This window comes from Magallana gigas, chromosome 9, assembly GCF_963853765.1.
Source record: "Magallana gigas chromosome 9, xbMagGiga1.1, whole genome shotgun sequence".
Classification (NCBI taxonomy): domain Eukaryota; kingdom Metazoa; phylum Mollusca; class Bivalvia; order Ostreida; family Ostreidae; genus Magallana; species Magallana gigas.
This window is the reverse complement of record NC_088861.1, coordinates 48,370,962-48,395,597: the sequence shown is the minus strand read 5'-3', so window position 1 is coordinate 48,395,597 and position 24,636 is coordinate 48,370,962. Positions and strand designations below refer to the sequence as shown.

The window sequence follows — 24,636 nt, the reverse complement described above, 5'->3', positions numbered from 1 at the left end:
CATTTAGTTTCCATATTAGTTTTCGATCGATCCTAAGCTGCCACTGGGGTATGTCTTCCGGCCGGCTGCGAAAGTTACGGTCAGTTGATTTCTGATCGAGACATTTAGGTTGCACGGACTTTTAAATGATCGAAATTCGCAATGTAGTATAATGTTTGTATAAATGAATACTACAATAAAAAAAAATAAAAGAATGTCAAATCTTAGATGCAATTTCCAATGTATCTGAAAAATCTTGCACAGAAAGTGTTGTGTTGTCTTACTTAGCACATGTGTCGTTCATACAGAGTGCATAATGTCTGCATCTTATTGTAGACCCCGGCCGCACTTCTCCAGTACAATTGATAAGAATTCGTAAATCCCAAAATGTATAAACAACGTATCATTGCTTTTACCAGTCTCTTAAATAAACACTCAGTTTTCTAAAGTAACTGTTGTCACTGCACGATCTGCTACAGTTTGTTGTTTGTGCATGTCCAATATTGTAACAGTAAGACATAGGAGAATGTTCTACAATGATCGACACAATATTGTAACAGTAAGACATAGGAGAATGTTCTACAATGATCGACAATTTTTAAAAAATGTGTGCTTGGATTACACTCGATCTTGTTTCGTCTTTTAGTGGACATTCCTTACCAGTGCAGTAGTTGTCATATTATTTTTGTTTAAGGCTGGTTTACTCAAATCTTTCCGTCCAGTGTTCTGGTTAAAAAATTACCTGAATGCGATGAAGCACAAAAAGTGCTCTCGGCCTTATATAGGGACGTGTAGCAATTAGCAGAACAAAAGAAGTCGACAACTAATATGGCGGCTGTGGGAGATCAAGGGGAATTAATCCGTATTTATGAATTGATATCAGTACAAATACAGGATAAGCGAGTCTTACCAATAGAAGGTAACGTTGTTGTTGGAGTAGCAGTGGTTGTGGTCGTAGTAGGAGCAGTTGTTGTTGTTTGGACCGTGGTGGTTGTTGCTGGAATAGTTGTTGTTGTTGCTGGGATAGTTGTTGTTGTTGTTTGAATTATGGTGGTTGTTGTTGGAATAGTTGTTGTTAGTTCAGCAGTTGTTGTTTGTTGAGTGGTTGTTGTTGTTATTGGCCCAGTGGTTGTTGTTTGTGCTGTTGTTGTTGTTGTAATTGGCTCAGTTGTTGTTGTTTGTTCAGTAGTTGTTGTAATTGGTTCAGTGGATGTTGTTTGTTCTGTAGTTGTTGTTATTTGTTCAGTGGTTGTTGTCAACTCAATGGTGGTTGTTTGTTCAGTGGTTGTTGTTTGTTCTGTTGTTGTTGTTATTGGTTCAGTGGATGTTGTTTGTTCTATTGTTGTTGTGATTGGTTCAGTGGTTGTAATTGATTCAGTGGTTGTTGTTTGTTCTGTTGTTGTTGATTGTTCAGTAGTCGATGTTTGTTCATCAGTTGTTGTTGGTTGCTGAGTTGTTGTTTGTTCCTCGGTGGTTGTTTGTTCTGCAGTTGTTGTTTGCTCCTCAGTTGTTGTTTGTTCTGCAGTTGTTGTTTGCATTTCGGTTGTTGTTTGTTCATCAGTTGTTGTTTGTTCCTCAGTAGTTGTTTGCTCCTCAGTTGTTGTTTGTTCTGCAGTTGTTGTTTGCTCTTCGGTTGTTGTTTGTTCTGCAGTTGTTGTTTGTTCCTCAGTAGTTGTTTGTTCCTCGGTTGTTGTTTGTTCCTCGGTTGTTGTTTGTTCCTCGGTTGTTGTTTGTTCTGCAGTTGTTGTTTGCTCTTCGGTTGTTGTTTGTTGAGCAGTTGTTGTTTGTTCCTCAGTTGTTGTTTGTTCTTCAGTTGTTGTTTGCTCCTCAGTTGTTGTTTGTTCTGCAGTTGTTGTTTGCTCTTCGGTTGTTGTTTGTTCTGCAGTTGTTGTTTGTTCCTCAGTTGTTGTTTGTTCTTCAGTTGTTGTTTGTTCCTCAGTTGTTGTTTGTTCTGCAGTTGTTGTTTGCTCTACGGTTGTTGTTTGTTCTGCAGTTGTTGTTTGTTCCTCAGTTGTTGTTGTTTCTTCTGTCGTGCTTTGTTCTTGAGTTGTTGTTACCTCCTCGGTTGTTGTTGTTATTTGCTCCTCAGTAGTTGTTTGCTCCTCAGTTGTTGTTTGTTCTTCTGTCGTGGTTTGTTCTTGGGTTGTTGTTTGTTCTTCTGTCGTGGTTTGTTCTTGGGGTGTTGTTTGCTCTGCAGTTGTTGTTTGCTCCTCAGTTGTTGTTTGCTTTTCGGTTGTTGTTTGCTCCTCAGTTGTTGTTTGTTCTTCGGTCGTGGTTTGTTCCTCAGTTGTTGTTTGTTCTTGCGTTGTTGTTTGCTCTTCCGTTGTTGTTTGCTCCTCAGCTGTTGTTTGTTCTTCTGTTGTGGTTTGTTCCTCAGTTGTTGTTTGTTCTTCCGTTGTTGTTTGCTCCTCAGCTGTTGTTTGTTCTTCTGTCGTGGTTTGTTCCTCAGTTGTTGTTTCTTCTTGCGTTGTAGTTTGCTCTTCTGTTGTTGTTTGCTCCTCAGTTGTTGTTTGTTCTTCGGTCGTTGTTTGTTCCTCAGTTGTTGTTTGTTCTTCGGTTGTTGTTTGCTCCTCGGATGCTGTTGTTGTTTGTTCCTCGGTTGTTGTTTGCTCCTCAGTTGTTGTTTCTTCTTGCGTTGTTGTTTGCTCTTCTGTTGTTGTTTGCTCCTCAGTTGTTGTTTGTTCTTCGGTCGTGGTTTGTTCCTCAGTTGTTGTTTGTTCTTCGGTTGTTGTTTGCTCCTCGGATGCTGTTGTTGTTTGTTCCTCGGTTGTTGTTTGCTCCTCATTTGTTGTTTGTTCTTGCGTTGTTGTTTGCTCTTCTGTTGTTGTTTGCTCCTCAGTTGTTGTTTGTTCTTCGGTCGTGGTTTGTTCCTCAGTTGTTGTTTGTTCTTCTGTTGTGGTTTGTTCTTGGGTTGTTGTTTGCCCCTCGGTTGTTGTTTGCTCCTCAGTTGTTGTTTGTTCCTCGGTTGTTGTTTGCTCCTCAGTTGTTGTTTGTTCTTCTGTCGTGGTTTGTTCTTGGGTTGTTGTTTGCCCCTCGGTTGTTGTTTGCTCTTCTGTTGTTGTTTGTTCTTCTGTTGTGGTTTGTTCTTCTGTTGTGGTTTGTTCCTCGGTTGTGGTTTGTCCTTCGGTTGTTGTTTGCTCTTCGGTTGTTGATTGCTCCTCGGTTGTTGTTTGCTCCTCGGTTGTTGTTGTTGTTGTTTGCCCTTCGGTTGTTGTTTGCTCCTCAGTTGTTGTTTGTTCTTCTGTCGTGCCTTGTTCCTCGGTTGTTGTTTGTTCTGCAGTTGTTGTTTGCTCTTCTGTCGTCGTTACTTCGTCCGTTGTTGTTTCTTCGTCGGTTGTTGTTGGTTCAGTAGTAGTTGTTGGATTTGAAGCTGTTGTCATTGTGCTTCTCATTGTGGTACTTCGTGGACATATTGTAATTGATGATGTTGTTGTTAAATGCATTGTTGTTGTCGATTCAATTATTGTTGTGAAATCTGCAGTTGTTGTTTGCATATCAGCTGTAGTTGATTCTTCAGTTGTTTGGGCCCCGGTTGTTGTCTCTTCTTCGGTTGTTGTTGTTATTGGTTCGGTGGTTGTTATTTGTTCATCAGTTGTTGTTTGTTCCTGCGTTGTTGTTTGTTCTTTTGTTGTTGTCTGTTCTTCAGTTGTTGTTAGTTCAGTTGTTGCTTGTTCTTCGGTTGTTGTTTGTACATTTGTTGTTGTCTGTTCTTCAGTAGTAGTCTGTTCTTCGGTTGTTGTTTGTTCAGTGGTTGTTGTTTGCTCCTCAGTTGTAGTTGGTTCAATGGTTGTTGTCTGTTCTTCAGTTGTTGTTGGTTCAATAGCTGTAGTCTGTTCTTCAGTTGTTGCTTGTTCTTCGGTTGTTGTTTGTACATTTGTTGTTGTCTGTTCTTTAGTAGTAGTCTGTTCTTCGGTTGTTGTTTGTTCAGTGGTTGTTGTTTGCTCCTCAGTTGTAGTTGGTTCAATGGTTGTTGTCTGTTCTTCAGTTGTTGTTGGTTCAATAATTGTAGTCTGTTCTTCAGTTGTTGTTAATTCAATACTTGTTGTCTGTTCTTCGATTGTTGTTGATTCAATAGTTGTAGTCTGTTCTTCAGTTGTTGTTGGTTCCGAAGTTGTTGTCTGTTCTTCGGTTGTTGTTGATTCAATAGTTGTAGTCTGTTCTTCAGTTGTTGTTAATTCAATAGTTGTAGTCTGTTCTTCAGTTGTTGTTGATTCAATAGTTGTAGTCTGTTCTTCAGTTGTTGTTGGTTCCGAAGTTGTTGTCTGTTCTTCGGTTGTTGTTGGTTCCGAAGTTGTTGTCTGTTCTTCGGTTGTTGTTATTTCGGTGGTTGTTGTTTGTTCCCCAGTGGTTGATATTTGGCTTGTAGTTGTTTGTTCAGTGGGCGTTGTTAAGTCGACGGTTGATGTTAAACCAACTACTATAACGGGTCCTTCGGTTGTTGTTGTTGTTGGATTAACTGTTGTTGTTGTTGGTACGGTGGTTGTTGTTTGTTCAGTTGTTGTTGTCGGTGCACTTGTTGTCGTAATTCGCAGAATTACTATTGAACATTAAGGTAAAATATGTAATAATAATGAATGATAATAATGATGAAAAGATAATGATTGCTTCAATACATTTAAAATACGTGTGAAAGTTTGAAAATTAAGGAACTTACTACAGCTGACAGTATAGAGTTGAATGTCATCCAGTCCAATGTCTGAGAGATGACCACTCCCTCTCACCCCGTCAAACGATATCTGATTAAAAAAAAACCAATACAATACTGTCGTTTCAATAGCTGCAGAACTCTAGCTCAACGATTGTTTAAGTTTGCGTTGACGTCACTTAGCGCCGGGTTTGGGGGGTGGGTTTCGGTCGCTTCTGTTGCGTTTATTTCTGAACCTAAAATCACTTTTGTTTATATTATTAAAAAGTTTTGTCAATCTCTAACATAAATTAAGATTTTAAACTGTAATACAATAAACTCCTTTATTTTTTTTCTTGCAACAATTAATTCGTGTCAGAAATTTTGTATTTTTCTTTCTCTAGAATTTACTTGTCTTTTGTTCGACAATGTGACAGTCATACTGCACCAGTAGATGCTATACAGACAAAGATAATGTCTTTATTTCGCTGAGGACAGCACATGTTTGGATGAAATGTGGTGATAACAAACAGGGTTCAAAATCAAAAGTCCACAAGAAAAACATAAATGAAGAGTAAAGCAAACACAGACCTCTACAACAGTTAGAGGTAGGATCAAGTACCCTTAGGTAGAGCAACCTCTGCTGACCAGTCACACCCGCCGTGTGCCCTCTGTCGTAATATGGAAAACGGAAAAATCCATAGATAATTAGGTGACCAATAATGATGAAAAATGTCAGTCAGCATGCGACCCAGTGGAAGATTGAATTTGCTAACATGGCCGTTGTATTAGCCATTGAACTTACGAAATGATGACCTTAATCAAGATGTTGATAATCTTATTGATTTTATAAATCAACTTGTTTGTCAGTAGCCTGGCTCGCCTTAGAAACTATTCATACGTAGAACATGCCCTTGCGGATCGAATCAACTGAGAGAAAAAAACTCCATATGCAAGTGATGAAGGTATAAAGTTACATTAGTAATGAAAGTTGATGATACAAAAATTGAAGTCATCACGTTTATCATAAAGTTTTGTATTTAGGTAACCATTAATGTTTTTTCTAGTAATATATCTCTAAATATGAATAGATGACTCTGTGGTTCATGTTTATGTGACAGCATATTAGATGTGATAGCATACAGTTCTTGATTGGGGTCTCGGGCAACAGTTGATCTGTCGGACAGCTCGCAAACTGTTGTCCAAGGCTGCAGGCAACAGTTTGCGAGTCGGTCCGACAGATCAACTGTTGCCCGAGACAGTCAACAACTGTTTTGTTATACCCCTTCTAATCAATAACACGTTTTGCGGAATGTGACGTCACCGGTCAACAGTCTTTTTTAGCGGTCGATTTAGACAGTTCCAATCCAACAGTTCCAGTCCAACAGTCAAAATGCTGGACTTTTTTTGTATATAGTTATATAGTAACTGTTTTACAGGGGTAAAACAATGTCATTTTTAACTCCATTTACCCGAACGTTTGAGACGTTTGGGATGTCCACATCAGCGGTGTTCCACTGATTGCCTTGGTCACCAGAGCGTGACCAGACCTGGGTCCGACTTCCAGTTCCGCTCTGATAATATACGTTCAGCGAGCCCATATTGGCACCGTACATGGAGTAGGAGAACCGCAGACATCTGGATAAAGCTAATTTAAAAAAAATAGACATGCAATCTAATAAATGTATTAGTCAGACAGTCTAGTCAAAAAGTCAAAAAGTCAAACAGGTTATCATTAAGCCAATAAAACTGGTTAATCAATAAGTTATTCAAGCAAACTGATCAATAAATCAATCACATAATCTAATCAAAAAATCAATCAATCTGGTTGATCAAAAAAATCGATCGTACTGGTAAATTGAAAAATCAATCATAAAAATTGATCGACAAAGTATTTAAAGAATCTAATCAATAAATTAATCAAACAATTTATAAAACGATCAATTAATGATGACAACAATGTTCGACGTCATGTACTGTGGTTTTATAATTTCTGATGACTTCAGATTTGGAGGACTTGGCAAAAAACAGAGTTGTAGTCTTACGTAAACTTATGACCAGTAATCCTATCAATAAAAAGTTGCAATTTAATGTACTGTGGAATCATTTAATTTCGTGGGGGCCAATTTTCGTGGATTGTTGGTTTTTTGCTTGTTCGTGGGGATCTAATTTCGTCAATGATTCAGTTTTTAGTCTCAGTAGGTAAATCAAACCTTTTATAATTAGTTTTCGATGAGGATGTAAATTCGTAGGCGAGGGCTACCCACGAATACCACGAAAAATGAACCACCACGAATTCTAATGATTCCACAGTATTCATTCAAACCAGTTGAATAAGATCAACGAAAATAGAAAAAGTACTCACTAGACAATTTGGAAAAAAATCAAATACGCTTACTAGTATATTTCTAAAAAGAAACGTATTTTTATCTCCATATGTTTTCAAACGACTTTCAAAACCCAAAATCATATCAAAATGAATGTGCGCCGAAATTATAATGTAATTAATTAACAGATATTAACTTTGTGTGAAGGTCACGGCCGCTGACGTCAGCGTAGCAATGTCTCCCTGCGCGTGTGGGGCGGACGACTCCAGATACATGTAAGTAGTTCCCTCCGCGGCGCCGCTTGGTCCAGTACTGTCGGTAGGAGTTGGGCCCTAGAGGAGAAACATTGTCATCAGAAAAAATGCCGCTTCAAGACACGTGCAAATTATGATTTGAAACCAGATTAGAGTATCTTAAAAAAAGGTAGCATATGGGATTTGCTAGCAATTGATATTTATCTGGTAAATCTAACGTGACATTCTACAAATATTATTTTTAAGGTGAAATTTGGATGATAACATATTAAACACAATGTAAATTTGCCGTTTAAATCACGAAGACCTAATACATGGCATTATAAACAATTATATATAACTATATAGTATAACTAAAATGAGATACTGATCAACGACCGGTCGTGAATGTGTTAGATAGTGTGATAATGATCGCATACCGGTCCTAACTACGCTGAATAAAGAGATCAAGCTCGTATGTCGGTACTAAATGTGATAAATATTGATACTGATCGAATGTCGGTCCCGAATGTGATAATTAAATGAGATAATGAACTCGTGTTGGTCTTGACCCTGGCAAATAATGAGATGTAATCGTAAGCAACTTTTGACTCTGGTATTAAATAAAATAATGACCTTATATATTAATCAAAGTACTGAGATTACTGAAAGACGGGGTCTTGAAAGTGTCCTGGATGTCCTCGAATATGCTTCCAAAATTTATGAGATTGAATTAGTTGTTACAATCTACGTTAATTCGGCTTTTTTGCAATTGTCTGATACTTTGTCTAAATTTTACTCAATCCCGGCCTTCATAATTGTAGAAAGTTGACACAACGGTATAATTTATGTAAAATAAGACCCCAAGGAAAATTTTTAAAAATTACTACTAACCGGGAAAATCATACAACTATATCATAGTTGATAATTTTAATCATTAGATTTATTCAATTTTGTGATCCAAGAGAAAATCCACAAGTCGGACGGTATCCGTAATAAAAGTTTTATGAAAACCCCGAAAACTCTAAAACTGCTGAATTAACAAACAAAGTGTATTTGTATACCGATAACAAACACAGGCACCTGACGTTAGAAATGTTTTTTTTTACAATAAGATTCCAAGACTCCGTTCGCCACTTACTACTTTTTTGTGTAAACTCGTGCATCACCTACACGAATTACGATACAACCGTTCCTTTCATTGAAAATCATACTCCGAAAATCAGAGACAAAAATAACAGAGATTGCCTTACTTTGAGAACTACAAGTGCAACAGCAATATTGTATAAGTCATTAAATTTGAACCTGATAATGAACATGAACATGAACCTGTAAATATTTTAAGCATGTTTTATTTATGAAATATTTACAAAATCTCTTTATTTAGTTTTTAAATTACTTTTTTAAAACTTATTGACTTTTCACAAAGTAATGGTAATGCATTACTTTACTCATGTAATGGTAATGTAATGCATTACTTCAAGAAAATATAAGTAATGGCAATGGTAATTTAATGCCCTAATTCATGAAGTAATGGTAATGTAATGCATTATCTTACAATGTAATTCACCCCAAGCCTGATTCCAACTAAGCCGGAAAACATGAACATTACAATTTAACTTGGTTCTTCAATCGATAAGATTGTATTTGTTATATGATGTATAAGTCTTCCAAAATGTATAATCTATTATAGATTTTGCTTACAATGCATTGTTTAAAATTTGAATTCAGTTTAACCAAATAAAGATCCAACGAACGATAAGGCAAATTTAGACTTGTTTTTATTTTCTTTATACAATTTGTTTATTTTCTAAATAGAATTTTGTTTATACACAGATGACTAAAAAAGATTTAATGCGTGTTTTTATAATACATATTTACTGAAATGCATGAAAACTTTCTGCACTATTTTCCTACGCGTATACTCAATTCATGTGTTCTACGCGTGCCTTCCGGTTTGAGACTTCGGTTTGAGACTTCGGCTGACAGTAAACCAATTGACGGGGTCACGTGACCCCGTCTAAAAACAAATAACTGGTTTTGTTTATTATAAAAAGATATCACAATTGTATGTAAGTATATGTGATAGACATGCATTGAGATAATGATCATATGACAGTTTTGAATGTAAAAAAATGAAAAGTTATCGTATGCAAGATTAGTTCTTTGATAAATTATGAGATAATGAATATATCTGATAGTAATCGTATGCCGGTCTTGTGTTGATCGTACCGTTATCATACTCCAGTCGTAAGCATTCCCTTCGTTTTGCATAAACGCGAGTCCGGCCCCGGTCTCAAAGGTCGCCGTTAGATTAGAGTCTGAAAAAATAACATATAGCTGGAAAAATAACATATAGCTGGAAAAATAACATATAGCTGGAAAAATAACATATAGCTGGGAAAATAGCATATAGCTGGAAAAATAACATATAGCTGGAAAAATAACATATAGCTGAAAAAATAACATATAGCTGGAAAAATAGCATATAGCTGGAAAAATAGCATATAGCTGGAAAAATAACATATAGCTGGAAAAATAACATATAGCTGGAAAAATAACATATAGTTGGGAAAATAACATATAGCTGGAAAAATAGCATATAGCTGGAAAAATAACATATAGCTAGAAAAATAACATATAGCTGGAAAAAAAAAACATATAGCTGGAAAAATAACATATAGCTGGAAAAAAAAATTAGCAAAGAAATAGGCAGTCGATTAACCGATTTGCCTAATAATGGCTAAAAAATTATAAAAATTATAGGTAGGTTAGGAGCAATATATAAAGGGGAAAATAGTAAAACAAAATTGTATAAACGGAAGAATTAAGAATTTATGCATAAAGCTACATGTATAATTTATTATCTGTAAAATCTGTAAATCTAAACGTGCAAAACAATATAATTACATTTACCAGGTATGATTCCCTCTATTATAAGGAAACTTAAGTAATTCATAGCTCTATAGAAACAACCAGACTGAAATCTACACCCCCCGTTTATCGATTGGTCGAAACCTACTCATGATAATGTCAGACTCAAATTCTAATAGGAGACGATTTGGCTGTTTCTTTTAGCTAACGTACTGATGCACAAACAGTTATCTAGTAAATTTCCTTTACTCTTTACAATCAATTTATTGAATTGCTAAAATAAAGATGTAAATATGAATATAAACAATAAAATGCTTTCTTTGATGATCCATGCGGGTTATATATTTTTTTTCTGCAAAGCGCCATCTTTCTATCCCGCATGAATCACCAAATTGTTTACATAAAGCTTGAAAATTGTATAGATCCTCTCGATATGCACTAAAAAGGAAACAAAAACTGAAAACATTTTTTCTTCTATTTTATCCAGACGACATGACGTAAGCGGAAGTAAGAAACTCACTGTCGGCCACCGTGTCACAGCGGGTTCCGGAGTAGGGACTGGTGCAGATACAGACGCCGTCAGAGGTGCGACAGGTCCCAAACACACAGCCAGTGTTAACGCAACCTATCAATCAACAGCACAACATTTAAATGGGCGTGGCAAGATTGGACAAAGAACTTTGTATCAGTATGTTCCAAACACACAGAGTCAAGACTGCATGTCAATCAAAATTTCAACACTTAAATGGGCGGGGCAAGATTAGACAAAATATTTATTGATTGATTTTTAACAAAATGTATTGATCACAAATATAGAGTTATGACAGGCTGTCAATAAAAAGCACAACATTTAAATGGATGTAGGAATATAGAGATAACCACAAGTAGTTATATCAATCAATATGTGCTGACCAACTTTCTTTCAATAACCTTGTCATTTGTCTCACAAAAACTTCCAATTAATTTCTATTGACCTTACCTAATTCCACACTCTGCACCCTGAGGGTGAACCCGGCCAGGGCCGCACGGTCAGTGGTCAGCGTGTCCGCTTTGAGGATCAGCTGGTTCTTCAGTTCCTCCGTCGTTGTGACGTAGCTCTCGGAGGCACGGATCCCACACAACCTGACAATCAGACCAGAGGCCTGTTCAACAGAGTGGGTGCTCCCGAGCGCTGGCCAAAATTTCCTATACCCGCAACACAAATTTTGGCGGAAGCTCGCGGGCGCTCTCTCTGCTGAACACGCCTCAGGTGGATGTTGTTTCAAATAGAACCGTCATAAATTACTGCACACCTTTGTCTAACAATTGTACTACATCTACGTGTAAGCACACATCATTTAAGGTGGAATAACACACCTGGAAAAAGTCCCTCAAATTAACAGGAAATTTCTTGATAATGAAAAATATAATGATAAATAAACTGTGCAAATGTCAAATAAGCGAACAATTTGCAGTTTGGGGATAAAAAGAATGAGTATCTAAAATAATTATTCCAGTTAGTAACAACAAAATCCCCTGCGGGATTCGAACTCCTGATGAACGGATTACAAGTCCGCCACTTTACCACTCGGCTATGAAGTAAGTTACATGTTTCAGTCCATAAAATCCTTTAATAAAATGAAATGTCGTTTCGATCAGCGGTCAGCCATTTTGTGATGATATGTTATTCCACCTTAATTAAATTTCATTTCAAAAAGTCTGTGTTTCTAGAATATGGTTTGAATGTGATTCCGATACTCTACTTATACTAGTAGCAGACAGAAATAGCTTGGAACCATCACGTGATACCGTGGTGGTCGGAGGTGGGGCAATAGCACATAACACTGAAAGACTTTTTTTTAAGAGTGTAAATGTGATGCAACATGTGATTTGAATAGTATTCTTTTAGTTTTGAAAAAAGTGAAAAAATGGAGAATAAAAACTTCATCAAAGATTCTTCTCATGGGTGGTGAAAATACCTTTTTTTGTTTTTTGTTTATAAATTATAAAAGGATGAGTAATGTTAGTCATAAAATTCAAAACTTAGAATTATTTTCGAAAACATCGAAAATTTGGTTTGCTTGCATAATACAAGTCAAATAATTTTCAATTAGATAATTATACGACTAAAATATACAAATGTAAGATTAAAACATTTCCATGAATTCAGGCAAACGTTTACAAGTTATCTTTCGTTTTCAAATTATACAATGTACACAGAAAGAGACGAGTCTGCTTACTTTGGTCCTGTCTGCCCCGCGAGATTGTAGCGCACCTCCAGCCAGTGATAGCACTGTAGGCTGTTGTAGTTCATTGCCATAGAGTCGATGGTCATCTTAATGTGGTTCGCGGCGGGTCCCTGACAATAGTGTTAGTACTTTATGGATTAACTATTAGTACCTTATGGATTAACAATTAGTACCTTATGGATTAACAATCGTGGGATTTCTGAACGAAAAAAAATAATTCTGATGATTGTGAAAACTGTAGTAAAAACATTAATTTCGAAATTGACTAAAAGATTAAAACAAAAAACATTAATTATGATGGTATTTGCGAATTAAGATAAAAATGATGCTTGCCAAAAAACTCCAATTCTACTGTTGCAGCTAATGATATTGCTGATTTCCTATTTTTACTGAACTGTCGTTCCGATTACATATAAATGATATAGATAAATTGTGCTACTGACCTTAATGACCCAGACGCATCGTTTGCCTAGGGTGTAAATGTTGGGCCACCCCGGTGACGTTATGGTCCTTTCCTCCCCCGCTCCGATCTCAATGATTCCCCCACATTCTGTGAATGAACACAAGACGGTTATTGTGAATCATAAGAATTCGTGGTGGCTCAATTGCCGTGTTTTTTCGTGGGTAACCCCGTACCCCCAACCCAACCCCACCCTCGAATTTACAGTCTAGACGAAAACTTATTATGAAATATTTAGTCTTCTCACTGAAATTGAAAACCGCGCATCCATGAATTTACAAATTGGCAAAAACCGCACAATTCACAAAAATTAGCCCCAACGAATTTGAGTGATTCCAAAGTACTAGCTATACATGCATCATACTTATAAATCAACAAATGAGTTGTGGAATAGGAGGAACGACCACTGTTGCCGACTTATTGAATATTCAAGGATATCAACAAGTTGGTATTTTTCTTGATATCAACAACTGTGGATTTTAAGGGATAATATGTTTTACGGTGCTACCGTTCTGGCGAGCGCAGCAAGAATTACACATACTGTACATGCGCGGATCCAGAAAATTTTTCCAGGGGGGGTCCGAAGGATAATTGTGTTTGCCAGGGGGGGTCCGAGGCATATTTTCGCGATAATTTTACTATGTAAATTTAATAAATTTTCATTTTCCAGGGGGGGTCGGGACCCCCCCCCCCCCCGACCCCCCCTCTAGATCCGCGCATGCTGTACCTTGCATCATTGTCAACTTAATATAGTTTTATTTAGGTATCAACGAACGTCAAAGAATTTTTGAGAGAGTATTCCTCTACAATAAGTATGCCAAATGTACTAATTTCAATGGTTATGATATATACAGCGCAACCCCCTACCCAGAGAGAGAGAGAGAGAGAGAGAGAGAGAGAGAGAGAGAGAGAGAGAGAGAGAGAGAGAGAGAGAGAGAGAGCCCGGTACCTGTTTGTAGGTGTGTAATTTCCCACTTTTATTTTATGGTATGACTATATGCAATATCTACATAATTTTTTTACCTGTTTATTTTTTCATTTTATTCCTTTTTATTTAGTTCAAAATGTCCTATTGTTTATTTCCTCCCTACTCACATACTTACCTGCCTACTGCACGATACATGCATGCACAATTACTTTAAAAATGGATCGACATGACAGTAAAGTATGGCCCTTGCTAGTTTATATATATATAAAATCTCTATATTAAAAAAAGATTAAAAACAAATCATATGTCAATGAGGCAGGTATCGCAGACTATACTGAAATAGCCAGTACACTCATTACAGATGTTTGATCCACCTCTAAATTTTTCGCGGGAAATATAGCGCGAGTGCACTGTGACGTCATCCATGACTTTGTTCGTCTTTGTTTACGTTTCTCGACTCAATACGAAGGTATGGAAGCATGTAACAAATCTTTTGAGTCTCGCCAAAGCATATGCGGTACTCAAAACGTGTCTTCAAACTTTAAGTCACCGTAAATTACGAGTTAAAAGTCGGCCATTTTTGGCATAGCACCACGGGTGTAAACATTAGAGAGCATTATGGGACGTAGACAAAAAAATTTGTTTGATGAACTGTAGGTTTAGCTCGTTCTTTTTCCCGCGCACACTGGTTCTTAGAGCTCGCTTCGCTAGCCGGCGCTGCGCGCCGGCGAGCTGCGCTCGCTATTAATCTTTGTGGATGCTTTAGAAAGTCAGCAATTATTGTAGGATGTCAACACGCATTGATTAGACGGATTCCAGCATTTATTGACCTCACTTGATATCAAATTATCAACAGTAGTGAAAGATATATACTTGTGTTAAATTCATTTAACCAACAAACGTTATGAAACAGAAGTATCTGTCGATTTTCTTGTTTCTTGCTATCCTTTAACGAAATTTTTTCACTCCCAATTTTCAAACAATCGTCATTCTTTCACAAAAAAGCAAAATATATTATCTCAGATATATAAACTTGTGAATGCTGTTTAAAAATTAAAAAGTTTGAAAACAAGATGTTGGTAAGATGGAAAATTAGGAGGGACCTTAATATATACAGAAGAGCCCCCGAAATTATCATTCTGTCTTAATCATATTGTATCTTACCGGCTTCAGGTTAATGTATAATAAATATAGTAAAGGTCTTCTAATTAGCCAACCACATTTCAGATTCACGCCGTATACTGACCAGGTGAGGTGGTCACTTGCTCACACGTGCTCCCGTACAGGTCGGATGGGCAGTAACAATAACAGCTCACCGTGGCACCTGTATTCATGAAGCCGCCATTTTGACACGTTGTTGTGGCGTTCGGACAATTCTCTAATAATACGAAACAAGACTTTTGTTAGGGAATGAAAGAAAGAAAACAACCAGCCAAACGATTCGTCATTCTCTCTATGATACTCTCTGACGCACTATGATACTCTCTGACGCACTATGATACTCTCTGACGCACTATGATACTCTCTGACGCACTATGATACTCTCTGACGCACTATGATACTCTCTGACGCACTATGATACTCTCCGTCGTACTATGATACTCTCCGACGCACTATGATACTCTCTGACGCACTATGATACTCTCTGACGCACTATGATACTCTCTGACGCACTATGATACCCTCTGACGCACTATGATACTCTCTGACGCACTATGATACTCTCTGACGCACTATGATACTCTCTGTCGCACTATGATACTCTCTGACGCACTATGATACTCTCTGACGCACTATGATCCTCTCTGACGCACTATGATGCTCTCTGACGCACTATGATGCTCTTTGACGCATTATGATGCTCTTTGACGCACTATGATGCTCTCTGACGCACTATGATACCCTCTGACGCACTATGATACTCTCTGACGCACTATGATACCCTCTGACGCACTATGATACTCTCTGACACACTATGATACTCTCTGACGCACTATGACACTCTCTGACACACTATGATACTCTCTGTCGCACATTGACCTGTTAACATTGACATTGACCTTGACCTAAATTGAACTTACGGGTACATTGGTAGGTCGCGCATACGTCCTTTGTATCGTAAAACATGAGTCCCGTGGCTGTGTCGGCAAGAAAGGACAGCCTGCTGTCTACGACAGTCATAGACGGCAAGAGAGGGTTGATCGCGAACGCCTAAAGGAAATAGACAAACACGTGACATTTCTTAAAAATCCACTTTAAGGAGGCTTGGTGGACCATACACTACTTATATAATCTGCCTTTTTTAAACGTATTGGAATACATTATTATAGCATTAAAGGTGTCCCAAAATATATGATATTATTTTCTCTTCGAATAACTTTTGATGATATTAATTCAACAAAACCATATACTGTGGTTTCATTAATATTCAAGGGTATCAATTTTCGTGGATAAAGTTAAAATCATGGTTTCAAGGATACTTAAATTCGTGGCCAATGATCCTTTCAATACAAATTATTAGTAGAAATTGCACTTCAATGAACACTTAATTTCATGGATAAACTTAACAACGAAATCCACGAAAATTGGTATTTAACGAATATTGATGAAACCACAGTACATGTATGCATTTTTATAAATGAATATGATGTAAAATGATTAACAAATTTCACAAACATTTATAGTTCCAGACAATTGAGCATTGCTTATATAAGACATGAAGTCTGAACTGTGGCACAAACTTCAGAAGAACGCACATTAAGTTTGTACTGCAGAACAGACTCCAAAAATTACTTACGTTGAGTGGGTACTCTGGAAAAAAAAACTACAGAGGAACTCATATCAAATCTGTTTTGTGGAACAGACTCTAGATAGAAGAATTCATAATAGGCCAATACTGTAGAAAAGACTCGAGAACGAAGAACTCACACCAAGTACTGTAGAAACAGGACCCATTAAGAAGAAATCACATTTAGTTTGTACTGTTAAATAGCCTCCATAAAAATAACTCACATTTAGTTCGTACTGTAGAACAGACTCTAGATAGATAAACTCACATTAGGCCTTTACTGTAGAGCCGACTCCATAATGACGAACTGTAGAACAGACTCCATAGAAATTACATTTAGTCTGTACTGTAGGACAGACTCCATAACGAAGGACTCACTTTTAGGACAGAATTTATAACGAAGAACTTACATTACTTCTGTACTATGAAACAGACTTTATAATGAAGAACTCACATTTATTCTGTACTCTAGATAGAGGGACTCACATTAGGCCTGTACGGTAGAACCAGAACTAACTTTAGGCATGTACTGTAGAACAAGAACTCACGCCTAGCCTGTACTGTAGAACCAGAACTCACTTTTGGCCTTTACTGTAGAACAAGAACTCACGTCTGGCCTGTATTGTAGAACTCACATTTAGTCTGTACTGTAGAACAGACTCCAGATCGTACGGGTTATTGTCCCTCGTGTTGATTTTCATCATGTTCCGGTTCCCCGTGCCATATTGAATGTTAGCCCACTGCATTATGACGTAGTTGTCGCGGTCAGTTCGGGACTGCTCGTGCTCCATCCCAATAGCGTGCATTAACTCGTGAACGATGATAGGGTTCTGTGAAAAGTTAATGAATAACGGTTAACCATATCGTTTCGTAAATAATATTAACAGATTATATTGATGATATTTAAAAAAAATATATTCAATTTCTATAAATTTACCGCAGGATAGAGTTTATTACACTTCGTGATTGCGTACCCTCAATCCCCCCCCCCCCCCAACTCATACAGTATTAACACATATATATATATAGTTATAGTTATAGAGAATTCGATAAATGACACTCCAACCCCCACCCCTTACTTACAGGTCTGATCTGTTGACCGACACTTTGTTAACTCCCTCCTAGCCTATGCCCCACCATCCACCTCCAACCCCCCTCCCTCCCTCTCCCACACTTACTGTTACACAGGCCGGGTTCTGAAGACTGATTCGCTGTTGTCCCCACCCTACCATTCCGACGTATGACCAGCAGCCACTAGACAAAAACAACAAGATCCAAAAAGAATGATCCACAAAACACGATTTGCATGTTACCTCGTTATATCCTCATTCGCTACATCGTCTCAACCATGACCGGGAGTCGGCAGAGATAATCGTATACATATCGTATACATATTGATTTTAATTTAATAAGTATTTTATTCAAGTATATAAATACATTAAAATGGATTGAACAGCAGGCACAATGCCTATTTATGTTCTCTCCTGTAGTCAAGGTATAATATGAGTAATTATATATATATATATATATATATATATATATATATATATATATATATATATATATATATATATATATATATATATATATATATATATATATATATATATTGCAATGGAATTTTGTATAAAAGATTAATATCATAAATAGCATTGGAAGGAGGTACAGTGCAAAAAAATAAACAAAACAAATAGCTTATGATAGGAAAATGAAAATTAAAAAAAAATAGAAAAATAATGGTTAATTGCATTAACCATATTGATATTATCATATATGATATTATCATTATCAATATTAACATATTGATTTGGCAGAGACGATCGTATATATATCGTATACATATTGAGTCGTCAGAGAAGATCGTATACATATCGTATACATATTGATTCGGCAGAGATGATCGTATACATATCGTATACATATTGAGTCGTCAGATAGGATCATATACATATCGTATACGTATTGATTCGGCAGAGATGATCGTATAAATATCGTATACATATTGAGTCGTTAGAGATGATCGTATACATATAATGACCGTGGTTTGCGCTGATGTTACAACCGCTACCATGATGGTACAATACTAAAGTTTAGCTTTACTCCAAACATCGAATTTTTTATGATGAAATGGACCTTGTAATTAAACCTCTTGAATTAATTCTATTGCAAAATTGATAGATTCCTAGCAATTATAAGACAGCATTATTTTGTCTGAAGCACTTACACGTCCGAGAAGATATAGAGGTAGTTAGAATGCCCGACGGTGTTAGCCAACGACGACCCAAGTGGAGTGAATTTGATACAGGTCAAGGCCATGACCTGATTCATTGCGCTAAGAATGGGAGACTCAAAAGAGGAACCTGAAAAAGAAACTAAAAATTCAGTCTCTCTCTCTCTCTCTCTCTCTCTCTCTCTCTCTCTCTCTCTCTCTCTCTCTCTCTCTCTCTCTCGTTCGTTGTATTCACCTAGTGTCTGATCTATAACATACGGGACGATCCCTAATCTCTCTCTCTCTCTCTCTCTCTCTCTCTCTCTCTCTCTCTCTCTCTCTCTCTCTCTCTCTCGTTCGTTATATTCACCTAGTGCCTGGTCTATTACGTACGGGACGATCCCTCCGGGCCACATATAATTCTGGTCCACTAAAAAGTTCCTCTTGCGTCGTCTTCTGTCCGTCTCATTGGCCTATAACATCAGATACTTCTCATATAACATCAGATACTTCTCATATAACATCAGGTGAATTATTGATTAAGAGAATGAATGAATGAATGAATGAATGAATGAATGAATGAATGAATGAATGAATGAATGAATGAATGAATGAATGAATGAATGAATGAAAACAGGAATAACTGAGTCAGTGGATGAATGAATACTATATATTATACTTCAAAGAATCAGATAATGGGATATTATAAAAAAAGAGATAAGCGATCAAATGATAAAATGAATTCTAGTAAATAGTTGAAAGTTTCAGAAGCCATGCCTCTAGACAGCTGTTATTATTTTTATTTTGGTAAAAGCCATCTAAATCTCAAAGCAGGCATTGTGGTTTTGAGATTTTTAGAGAAAAACGAGGAATGAGCTATGTTATTACATTTTATACACTTCTCTGTCCCGAGTTATTGTTCTGTCACATTTGGTCGATTTTTAATAAAAATACACATAGATGTGCGAGAAGTACAATCAAAATTGACGAAAGGGAAAATATCCAATATATCTTCATCGAAACATTATCTTTTTTCACTCGGAAAAATTCACATGATCGAAAACATTTTTTCTGACGGAGATTTACAATTTTTCAACGTTATCATCCGGGATCTTCAATATTTGTTGCAATGCAAAATCCCTTCTTTTCGTCACTTTTTAGCCGTGTATTGAAACCTGATAAGCTATAGGGAGCATTTAAAAAGAAAAAAACCTAGGATTTTTTTCAGACTTTTAAATGAACATCGTTTGAACCCTGAGGTATTTATAAATATCGAGTGATCAAGCAAAATATCATTAAGATTTTTAAAAATTGTTTCAAAAAAATGGGGTGGAGCAAAAATAAAACTTCTTCATATAAGGTTCTATGTCGTTTGACATTCAAAAGTTGCTATATCATAACTTCTATATTGAGACGTAATTGTCCCACGTACGGAGGGATATCCGTATTACATGTATAAATTAAGAAGTGTCTTAAAAAGACAGATTCAGATTTCGTCACAAAACACACAAATGTTTAGTAACTAAAAACCAGTGATATTGGTACATGTTGATTCCCTTTTATTTTGACTTTTGAGTTAGTCCCGCAACATAGGCGTCGGAACCGGGGTGGGGCTAGAGGGGTTTAGCCCCCACTTTTTTTTTGCTTATTTAGACCTAACCATCAGGCAAGTGGCATCAGGAAGGTGCACCCCCCCCACCCCAAATTTTTCTTGCAGCAAACATATGTAACGTATATGGAAGATGCTGCCCCCCGCGCCCCATCTTCGCTAGCCAAGGGTTTTCGGTCCACTTCGCTCCCCATAAACCCTTGGCGGATTTCATTACGAAAACTCGGTGACAAGCTCCGTTTTATGATTGGCTGCAGCTGCGAGTAGCTGATCCAATCGCAGTGCTTGTAAATATAGGTTTAACAAGTTGAGACACAAGTTCTCGAGTACAATGCCTCCCCAACGATGGTCTTAACAGATCGCTTTACAAACCTATATATTTTACTGGGATTGACCATAGTTCTACAAACTTGTCAAGGCTCGCGTGATAACATGGGACGTAAACATGGCGAATGTAGAAGTTGCCTATCCCGTTAGTATATACGTTCCTGCTTATGGTTATTGCTTTTAAAGGTTTAGTGAGCTCTGTTTTATTTAATTTGTTTGGTCCGCAATATTCACGACAACGATACCTGATTTTATGGCATGGAAGTTTTCATATAAATCGGCGACTTTTTCACTCCCGGTACAGGTCCTTACACAGTGTTACAAAACCAGGGTTGGCCGGGAAATACCAGTGCTGGGAATTACCGGTGGTAAATACCGGTATTTCCCGTCCCGGTAAATACTACTGTTTTCCACTAAACTGGGAAATACTGGGAAATACTGGGAAATACAAATTTATAATCTTTATTTCTTTAGTTTGTTCAATGTAAAACTTATGTTTATGATAAAAGATATTAACAGTAAGCATCAAAAACCAATTTTATATTATATTTCCCCATTTCACTGTCAGTTTATTAATCTTAAATTCACCAGATCACCTATTCCAAAAGATTTCTATAGCTGCTAATGTACAAATTTTAGTTCAGTTTTTTTAACTTCAAGTTTTGTGTTTTACAGATTTATAATTCAAAGCACAAAATAAACTGTTATAATTAGTGTAGGTGTTGCAAGTAAAAATTCAATAATCACACATGTTGTTTTAATAAATAATTACACTTGACAGTTTTGTGCTCCTGTTTTGGGGAGATATATACTATGAGTGGGGCTAATTGGCTTCTTCTTAGGTGTGTTGCATACTGAGGTAGTGACACAGTCACACTTTATTTTTCACAATTTTCTTGCCCCATTTTCATATTCACCAAATAACCAGAAAATGGAATCTTTGATATCATGTTTATGATAACTGTGTAGATGCACCTATACCTGATTAAAGCCTTAAAAACAAATTACAATGGTATATGAATGAACCGTGTTTTGAGTATTCATAAGAGATAACCAATGCATTACTGACCAGTCAAAACTTGTTAAAATCAAAGACCATTATAAAATGTCATTGCTGACAAGGTGTACTATTGTCTACATCCCTACAGATTTAATTAAGACTAATGTCTTAAGTATGAAGTACTATAATATGTAGTTGTACTTTATTTCCCAGTATTTCCCGGGAAATACCAGTAATTCCCGGGAATTACCAGTATTTCCCACCGTCCTGGGAAATATGAGTATTTCCCGCTTTTTTGCCAACCATGTACAAAACACTATGAATAAAACATTCCGTGCTTTCCCTAGGTGATAACTTAATTCGTATTTAATAGCATCGTTAATTATGTTCCGATATTCGGTAGTCAACATGTTTTCAAGTTGTATTAATGCCGTAGTGTGTATATAACCTAGTTCGATTAAAATGTAAATATGCAAGGGACGCAACTTAAGTTGCTCGCTAGATAGCGCCACCACATCACCGAGTTTTCGTAATGAAATCCGCCAAGGGTTTATGGGGAGCAAAGTGGACCGAAAACCCTTGGCTAGCGAAGATGCCCGCGCCCACACTTTTGCTAGCATGTAAGGAACTGAAATTAAGATAAGGAAATTTTAAGTGATATTGAAATTTGCAGTTATAGGAATAAGGAATAATACGCCCCCCCCCCTCCCCCGTCACGGATCAGGAATTTTGGAATGAATTTTTTTTCTACTTGCTAAGTTTTTTTTCCAGTTATAGGTATAGGTATACTAGTTATAGGTATACTAGTACCCCCCCCCCCCCCCACACACACACACACACACACCAAACCACCACCCACGGATAACGGATTCGAAATTTCATGATTTTGGGAATTAGCCTTTTTTATCGCTTGTCAAGATTTCTGATGTTAGATCTAGCTCCCCCCTCCCCCCCCCCCCACATCTTTCCATTTGCTTCCGACGTCACTGCGCAAAGGAACACACTCAGTATTCCCTCTTTTGGCACATAGGGTGTGGAAGTGAATTATAACAAAATAATAAATAAGAACATGCCGATGAGTGCTTACGTGATTAAACGATAATGATTGCATGTCTTATTGAGTCAGTGAGTTGATAGAGAAAAGACTACGTAAGTTTGGAAGTCATAAATTAAATACAGAGAGTATCAGCTAAAAATTAAGAGTAAGTCGTACGTATTCTGATTCCATCCCTCGGACCACTTTCTGGAGGTGAGTGTAGCGATGAGAGTCCAGCGCTTCCCCGGCATGGTTCTTAGACTTAGCGACATCAACTTTGGACTTTGAAACATCCATACAAAACCGTTAGAGCATGGTTTTAGAGACATAACTAAAATACGTTATAAACTCGTCTGTGAGAGAGAATAATCTCCCCTCAAACACTGAGTATACATGTACCCATGGGATGGGGGCATGATAGTCAACTTACACATAAGACCCACTGTAAAAATTTTGATATGATTAATTTAGCTACAAATATTGTTTTTATATAAATTCAAAGAGGTTTAGCGCCTCATATTTTAAAAAACGTAACAAAATGCATATTTTTATTATACGTTATATCATGGACAGCCAAAACTGTTGCCAGTAATTCTGATTAGTCTGCAAATTAGCGAGAATATCCTTTTCCTACTTTATTCTCTATTACTATCGCAGCCTACTCTTCTTAAATACTGTGAAGAAATTATCAAACAGTTTGTTGCCACAGGATTTTGATTTTTATGAATTTGTTGACTAGTTTTTAACTGCGTCGACATGCTTGGGTCATTTTAATATAAGGGACATCAAAGCAACTGTTTTTTAGTTGCGAGAAACATTTATGATGACATCTCGCGTACATCTCGAATTATTTTAGCTCTCAAATAAAGGTCGATTGCTCCCTCTCTTCCATTTGAATTCTCCGGAATAAATGAGGCCGCTTACCTCATATTCCGTCCCATTAATTTTGATGAAATTCCCTTCTCTAAGTATGGCTAAATCTGAATCGGGATTGATATCCTGAAAATAAAAACTATTCATGTACAGTGACTTCTCTATATCTCATTAGCTATCGTTTCATATTAAGAAGAGGGGATTGTCCTTCTGATGAAGAGGTTAGCCTTAAATCTGAAACATTTACCTCATAAAGGATTATTTATCTTAAAAAAAAATTAAACGATAGATACTCGCAAAAATGTTTGACTTTTTTCATCTCTGTTTTATTTAAAAATGTATTCTTTGATAATTAACAAAAACATTTTTGTTAATTAATTTTCCATCTTGCAATTATTGATAACAAATTTTGATATATATCATTGATTAAGCTTAGGGCCCACTCAGTGATATGCATTCTTTTTTGTATAGCTAGAAAACACAAGAAATGTTCAAAAAATTGTATGTACTCATGTGGAACAATGAAGCGCTATTTTTATGTTAACCATGTAATATTAATATCATCGTATACTTAATTATTATATTGTTAATTACACATGTATTGAGGGATTTTTACAGGTCGGTGAATACAAATGAAGGTGTGAAGAAATGGCTGCAGAATTCCCATTTACCCAGCAAACAATCCTACCTTTATGTCCAGTAGGTCACCAGATCGAGGCTCGTGGAAAATGTCTCGTCCTTTTTTTACTGACTCCTGATAAAACAAATATGAAAAAGCAATTAAACAGAAGGCAACAATTTACTGAGATACAACGACTTGTCTCCGACAAAGTGGGGCTTCAGAGAGAGAGAGAGAGAGAGAGAGAGAGAGAGAGAGAGAGAGAGAGAGAGAGAGAGAGAGAGAGAGAGAGAGAGAGAGAGAGAGAGGGGGGGAGGGAGAGAGAGAGAATTGTAAACTATATATATAAGTCATTTTACAATTCTATTTTATAACTTTCTTTGAAAGCAAATTCCCAATAATATCCTTGCCTTTCATACAAAAATGATGTACTGTACATACATGCATGTACAGCAAAGCTATTAATATTACTTATGTCTTTTAAAAATAAATTGTCATGCATATTTGTATTTTTCGATTGAC

At 36.7% G+C, this 24,636-nt stretch overlaps 1 protein-coding gene across 1 annotated transcript in view; it reads right to left on the bottom strand.

The window, feature by feature from the left end:
* The window catches only part of LOC105335322 (mucin-22), a 35,464-nt gene that overhangs the window by 7,966 nt on the left and 2,862 nt on the right, over nucleotides 1-24,636 (bottom strand). The window contains exons 3-20 of the mRNA XM_034477422.2: nucleotides 24,184-24,249; nucleotides 23,547-23,621; nucleotides 22,800-22,904; nucleotides 19,021-19,123; nucleotides 18,666-18,801; nucleotides 17,620-17,695; nucleotides 17,077-17,271; nucleotides 15,735-15,864; nucleotides 14,900-15,031; nucleotides 12,709-12,815; nucleotides 12,257-12,375; nucleotides 11,017-11,159; nucleotides 10,558-10,662; nucleotides 9,396-9,484; nucleotides 7,127-7,262; nucleotides 6,076-6,251; nucleotides 4,634-4,715; nucleotides 890-4,516 (exon numbers count right to left, since the gene is read on the bottom strand). Of these exons, the coding sequence (XP_034333313.2) occupies nucleotides 890-4,516; nucleotides 4,634-4,715; nucleotides 6,076-6,251; nucleotides 7,127-7,262; nucleotides 9,396-9,484; nucleotides 10,558-10,662; nucleotides 11,017-11,159; nucleotides 12,257-12,375; nucleotides 12,709-12,815; nucleotides 14,900-15,031; nucleotides 15,735-15,864; nucleotides 17,077-17,271; nucleotides 17,620-17,695; nucleotides 18,666-18,801; nucleotides 19,021-19,123; nucleotides 22,800-22,904; nucleotides 23,547-23,621; nucleotides 24,184-24,249 (5,602 nt within the window). The remainder of the gene's footprint in view (nucleotides 1-889; nucleotides 4,517-4,633; nucleotides 4,716-6,075; nucleotides 6,252-7,126; nucleotides 7,263-9,395; nucleotides 9,485-10,557; nucleotides 10,663-11,016; nucleotides 11,160-12,256; nucleotides 12,376-12,708; nucleotides 12,816-14,899; nucleotides 15,032-15,734; nucleotides 15,865-17,076; nucleotides 17,272-17,619; nucleotides 17,696-18,665; nucleotides 18,802-19,020; nucleotides 19,124-22,799; nucleotides 22,905-23,546; nucleotides 23,622-24,183; nucleotides 24,250-24,636) is intronic.